Source organism: Neomonachus schauinslandi, chromosome 1, assembly GCF_002201575.2.
Source record: "Neomonachus schauinslandi chromosome 1, ASM220157v2, whole genome shotgun sequence".
Classification (NCBI taxonomy): domain Eukaryota; kingdom Metazoa; phylum Chordata; class Mammalia; order Carnivora; family Phocidae; genus Neomonachus; species Neomonachus schauinslandi.
This window is the reverse complement of record NC_058403.1, coordinates 212,561,006-212,567,556: the sequence shown is the minus strand read 5'-3', so window position 1 is coordinate 212,567,556 and position 6,551 is coordinate 212,561,006. Positions and strand designations below refer to the sequence as shown.

Genomic DNA, 6,551 nt, shown 5'->3' with positions numbered 1-6,551 from the left:
CGTCTCAGAGCTATCTGGACAACAAACATTGAGAAGCAGCATTCCCCAAAATTAGGAATTTCCTCAGGGCTTGATCCTACGACCCTGAGATCACAACCCTAGCTGAAACCAAGAATTAGAACTGAACCGACTGCACCACCCAGTTGCCCCAGGAGTAAGTCACTTTAATGAGACAGTGGTAGCAGCTGCATGGGTATTGAAGAAACGCAGATCAGAAGGAAAATGTCAAATGTTTATGTACTTAGTCCTATTAACCCAGAATAAGTATTTCCAAAAAACTGACACAATTAGAAGAAAAAGTTAATCCTCTAGAATGGGATATTTTAAAAGAACTCAGTTGTGAGGGGCAACTGGGCTGCTGAGTCAGTTAAGCATCTGCCTTCAGCTCAGGTCATGATCTCAGGGTCCTGGAATTGAGCCCTGCATCAGGCTCCCTGCTTAGTGGGGAGTCTGCTTCTCCCCCTTCCAGTCATCCTGCTCATGCTCACTTTCTCACTCAAAATCTTTAAAAAAAATAATAGAAGAACAAAGTTGTGAAACATAAAACATAATATCATTTGCAAGTATGCAACAGATTTGAAAACCTCAGTAATGTGGTTTCCATGAAGCAATGTAGAGAACCACATTTGACAAAACAAACAAAACCATTGTTTTGAATCACATATTAAAAATAAAAAAACACTGGGAAATCACATTTAACGGAAAGGAATTACATTTAACAACAGAAAGTAATTAAGCATACTGGATTTATCTCTTAGATAGCAGTCAGCTATAGGGGAAAATTCCCACAAACTGCCATACACTCACAAGTGCTTATTCCAATTATGGAAACATCCAGAAGGAAGAAATACAGGGTCAGTGCAGCCTCTCTACAGTGCAACCAGGGAAGGAGTTTTCCTGCATCTGAGGCTGTAGCATTAAATCTGTCAGAGGGGGAGGCAGGACACAGACCTATCCTGAGAGAGACAAGATGCTTAGCACAGAAATCATGTATTAGGAAAAGCATGGGAGATCCCTACACACGATAGCCTGAAGAGGTGGCCTCATGGACACAAAGAGCCACAGGGCAAAGCAAGGAACTGTATGGACCTGAAAACCAAGACCATCCGTCACAGGAGAGGTTGTGGAGAAGTTTCTGGAGTATGCTACTTAACAAAAACTAACGTCAAACTTGTGCTAGGTTGGGGGCCATTCCAGACGACAGATCAGAAGTCAGGAAAATGTGCTGTGACCCAGGCCAACATGGGTCCCCTGGCATCTGTCTCCTGCTGGAAAATCATGGCTTCTTCACACAGTTTCTTTCCTCAGGGCCTTCATTTCAGAACCGCACAGAGAAGGACTCTGAGACATATGGTCTCCTGCCTCACCACGCTCACAAAGAAATCCAGTAGAACCAGTCAGATGCTAGCTTTCATCTTCACACCACAAGGTTTCTCTTCTTAACACGTCATGACTGATGAACAACCAAGATGAAGGGCGATCAGCAGAGGTCAAAATATGAACATAATCGGAGGAGACTGTCCTCTATCAACATCCCTGCACATTTACTAATTTCTGTGTGGAGCACAGGTGTGGTATACAGCAGCGACAAGCAAATGTGAAGAAGATACATCACTCAATCATAAAGACTGAAAGGAAGGGTAGATACCGAGTTGGAATTTCCAGTATCCACAACAGAGGACAAGATATATTTACAAATCACTTATCACCCCTGAGGCCCAAAGACATTGTAATGGAAATGAGATAAGTTTTATGTAACTATACAATCTTTTCATGTGTGAGATAACGAAATATATTTCATACAAAGGGCACATAGAGGAATATTTTATCTTAGGTGTTCCTCTCAGCAACACACAGTGGAAATAAATACAACAGAGATCCCTGTTATGGACGAGGCACTTATAAGGCACAACTATGTTTATAACAAATAAAGACTGCTGTCCAGCCCTGAGTTTTTATGTACAAAATATATGAGGTGCTATACCTGAAGGTTTTCCAACATTCTTTACGTTCATAAGGTTTCCTGCCAGTGTGTCTGATTGGCTTTACAAGATTTTAAGGACAAATGAAGGCTTTCCCACAGTCCTTGTATTCAGAGTTTCTCCCCAGTGTGAGTTCTCACGTGGGCTCGCAGGTTTGTGGGGTACCTGAAGGCTTTCCCACACTGCTGACATTCGTAGGGTCTCTCCCCAGTGTGAGTCCTCACGTGGGCTCGCAGGTTTGCAGGATACCTAAAGGCTTTCCCACACTGCTGACATTCATACGGTCTCTCCCCAGTGTGAGTCCTCACGTGGACCCGCAGGTTTGCCCGACACCTGTAGGCTTTCCCGCACTGCTGACATTCATAGGGTCTCTCCCCAGTGTGAGTCCTCACGTGTGCCCGCAGGTTTACTGGATACCAGAAGGCTTTCCCACACTCCTTGCATTCGTAGGGTTTCACCCCACTGTGCTTTCTCACGTGGACTTGAAGGGAGGAGTGACAGCTGAAGGCTTTCCCACAGTGCGGACATTCATAGGGTCTCTCCTCAGTGTGTGTCTTCACGTGTGCTCGCAGGTTGGCTGGGTACCAGAAGGCTTTGCCACACTGCTGACATTCATAGGGTTTCTCTTCACTGTGCGTTCGCACGTGTTTCTGTAAGGATGAGGACCACCGGAAGGCTTTCCCGCATTGTGCACACTCGTAACGTTTCTCCAAACTGTGCGCCCTCACGTGTCCTTGAAGGGAGGAGTGACGAGTGAAGGCTTTCCCACACTGCTGACACTCAAAGGGCCTCTCCCCAGTGTGCGTCCTCACGTGTTCCTGCAGTGATGTCGAGCTGCTGTATGCTTTTCCACACTCCTTACACTCGTAGGGCTTCACTCCACTGTGCATCCTCACATGTCTCTGGAAGTATCGAGGATGTCTGAAAGCCTTCCCACACTGCTGACATTCGTAGGGTCTCTCTTCGCTGTGTGTTCTGACATGTTCTCGAAGAGATAAGGAACAACTGTAGGCTTTCCCACATAACGTACATTCATAGGGTTTCAGTCCACTGTGCGTTCTCACGTGTCTTCTAAAGTATTTGGGACAACTGAAGGCTTTCCCACATTGCTGACACAGGTACGGTCTCTCTCCAGTGTGTGTCATCATGTGTCCTTGCAAGGACGCGGCATACTTGAATGTCTTCCCACACTGCGTACATTCATAGGGTTTCTCGCCACTGTGTGTTCTCACATGTTCTTGGAAATACGAGAGGCAGCTGTAGGCTTTCCCACACTCCACACATTCATAGGGTCTCTCCCCGGTGTGAGTTCTCACGTGACGTGTAAGGTAGGACTGATACATAAAAGCTTTCCCACACACATCACACGCATGGACTCTCTGTCCACAGTGACCCTTTATGTGACCCTGAAAGGATGAGGTGCAAGTGAAAGCTTTTCCACACTTCTTGCACTCTAAAGATTTTTTACTACCAAGACTCTTCAAGTCTCTTTTTGATGCTCTCCCAGTGTCCTGATGTTCACAGGGTTTCTCTACAAGGTCTGTGTCCACGTGAGTGCTGAGCCTCGAGACACAGCTACAGGCCGGCCCACATTCTTCACAGGGACTAGGTTTGTGTCCAGGCTGAGATCTTTGTGGATTCTCAGGGAAAGAACCATCTGTAAAGGCTTCTCTACACTTAGCACATTCACAGGATTTGTCTCCAGTAGGACAATCCTCATGCACACTAAGACTTGTAATCTGGTTTATGGTATCTCCACATTGATTATCTTCATTGCTTTCACAGACACGCTCCACCAAATGATTTCTGTTCAAAATAGGAAGGCACACTGTTAAGGAATAATGATTATAACCAAACTCTTTATTAATGATCTACCGATGCTAAGTAATGATTATCTGACTACAAAATGACCATTTCCAAGGAATGGGCATGTTTGGGGCACCGTCTATACTTCTATAATGTAGAAGAAACTAAATGCTCAAACCAAGGGCCCAGTAATAGCCATAACTGTCAGCGTTTCTTACACGTGGGTTTTCCTGATAAATGTTTTGAACTGAATTATATTTCTGATGATCAGTACTACATCACATCTATGAAGATATTGTGTTGTGTAATTCCAACTACACAACTGTTTTTTGTTTTTGTTTTAAAGATTTTATTTATTTATTTGACAGAAAGAGAGAGACAGCAAGAGAGGGAACCTACAGGCAGGGGGAGAGGGAGAAGCAGGCTTCCTGCTGAGCAGGGAGCCCGATACGGGGCTCGATCCCAGGACCCTGGGATCATGACCTGAGCTGAAGGCAGACGCTCAACGACTGAGCCACCCAGGCGCCCCCCAACTACACAATTGTTCAGCTAGGTTTATACCTTTATACCTTCTTCAATTTCAAGTTATTCTAACATTTGCCAAGATCCCCATTTCTCCTATGGGAGAGAGAGGCACTCACCTCAAACACCTCTCCTGGGATTGGGACCGATCTCCAATGTGATGAAACACCCAGTTTTCTCCAAAAAGAGCCCAGGAATCGTTTCTTGTAAATCTTACTATTTTGTCTTCACTGGATAGTTCATTCTCCAAAATATTCAGCTGAGTCCCTGATCCACAAGGCTTAACTTGAATGCAACAATCTGCAAGAATTGGGAGCAATTTAATTTTTTGGGAATGATCTGATGTTTAAAAGTAAGAAAATTAAGAAAATAGACCATATGTGGATTTCTACTCATATACTGATCCCAAATGTATATTAAGTTCATCAGGAAGAATGAACTGTGACCACAGAAAAATTCTAAGGACCCTAGTGATTTGGCACTTAGGCAGTAAGAAGGAAAGTGTATGAAAAGGCAGCCCGTTTACTCAGAAATACTTCAAAATCGATGGAGACTAATGTGGAGATAGTATTATCAGAAAAGCAAACTAGGAAGGAAATGGGCAAGATACAAACATCCACACACTACCTCATAAAGGAATACAGAAAAGCTTCCCACGTGAGTGTGGATGGTTGAAAAGTCCGACAGGGAGGCCAGGTAAATGACAAACATCACACTTCTCAAACAAGGACTGAGTCATGTTCCTAATGGACATGTGCAAATGGCATTCCCTTCTCCAGACCCTGGTCCAACCGAGGGTAGCTGGACTGTCCTGAAGGCACCGAGGCCCTCGGTTAAGCCACCTGCCACTGGGGTCAGACGGTATATGTGTGTGGCTGAACAGCTCAGCAGGAGGGAGGATTTTAAGGGCAACAAGCAATCTGGAAAATGGGCTGTTAATTTGGTCTTCAAGGTCATTGAAGATGACGAAGTGTGAGTTTAATTACAGCATGATTACCATGAGAAATGTGTATTAACTGCAGTGCATCTTCCACAGAAATGAAAACCACAAAGCAGCACTCACTGCCCCAGAGCAACACTGGAGACCATCCTCACACCGATAAAATTAGACAGTCTCAGACTTTGATCCAGAGCCATAGTCAACTTATTACATGAAACTTTGTTTTCACAGAAAAGGTATGTGACCCTAGGTAGTTTCCATGAAGGCTTGGACCATGGCTGTCTCTTCTTCAATATATCCCCATTCCTCCGCCCCAGTAAGATCAAACTCTTGTAAGAAACGTTCATTCCCTAAAACTCTAGTGAAGGGGTGGAGCCGTCCTTACCCAGCGAGGCCAGGTTCCTGCAGGTCTCCAGCATCACATCTCTGTAGAGCCTCCTCTGACCACGATCCAGCAAAGCCCACTCTTCCGGGGTGAAGTCCACAGCCACATCCGCGAAGACCACTGCGTCCTGAAACATCCCAGGTATCCCTACTGCAGCAACGCTCCCTCCTCACCCATGTGCGTGCGAGGATGGGGGGGGGGGGTGACACGCAGGGAGCTGCACTCCATTCCTAGGACCTGAGTCACACCCGTGTGGGAAGTGACAACACGCGAGCACATCCGCTGCCGCGCATTCAGTGATGGGAGGGGCTGGGAACCCGAAGCAGAGGGAGACGACAACGGCTGATTCAGACTTACATACACCCAAATATAGGCTATTTTTGCTGACTCAGAGCAGATCTGAGCACTCCAGTACGGTAAAGAATGGAAAATGAAATCCTCATTCAAACAACACAAAATCAGACAGCAAACACATCTTTGACTTGATCAAAGATGATTACTGCCTTGTCAGCTCCAAGAACTTGAACCAGAATGTCAGGATGTTGTGGACACTTGACTTGAGCAGATCTCTCCTTGGAAGGCAACAAGGTCAAGGAGCCTGGTGCAGTCCCCTCTATCCCCGCAGAGGCAGACACGACCCTTTCCCTGGATCAGGTGGACTGTGAGTATGGACACGGACCAGGGACCTGGCACACCTGGTGCATAAGAGAAGTTCCAGTTCTGGAAGAATCATGGAAGTCATCAGGGCCTCAAATATATACCTCAGTGCCCAGAATTCAAGGAGAAGAGCACCAGAAAGAAGAGTCCCTGAGGGACTGATGGTAACAAACAGCCACTGGTGACTTTAACAGAGAAAGAAAACAAGGCTGATCCATATCTTTAGAGCAACAAGGGATGACACCACACTCATGAAATA

General features: G+C 45.7%; 1 protein-coding gene across 1 annotated transcript; it reads right to left on the bottom strand.

Annotated features, from left to right (window-relative positions):
- Nucleotides 1-1,500: 1,500 nt before the first annotated feature.
- Nucleotides 1,501-5,771, bottom strand: LOC110593876 (zinc finger protein 77). The gene is made up of 4 exons (XM_044913133.1): nucleotides 5,636-5,771; nucleotides 4,430-4,610; nucleotides 2,772-3,788; nucleotides 1,501-2,519 (listed from the first exon to the last, which is right to left on the bottom strand). The coding sequence occupies exons 1-4, from the start codon at nucleotides 5,769-5,771 to the stop codon at nucleotides 2,093-2,095; spliced, it is 1,761 nt and encodes a 586-aa protein (XP_044769068.1). The 3' UTR covers nucleotides 1,501-2,092.
- Nucleotides 5,772-6,551: the final 780 nt, after the last annotated feature.

Excerpts from the sequence above, each read along its gene's own strand:
- LOC110593876 (XM_044913133.1), bottom strand. The coding sequence starts at position 5,771 with ATGTTTCAGGACGCAGTGGTCTTCGCGGATGTGGCTGTGGACTTCACC. Across the intron at positions 3,789-4,429 it reads TCCCAGGAGAGGTGTTTGAG|AAATCATTTGGTGGAGCGTG; the intron begins GTGAGTGCCTCT and ends TATTTTGAACAG. Across the intron at positions 2,520-2,771 it reads AGGACGCACACTGGGGAGAG|ACCCTATGAATGTCCGCACT; the intron begins GCCCTTTGAGTG and ends CACTGAGGAGAG.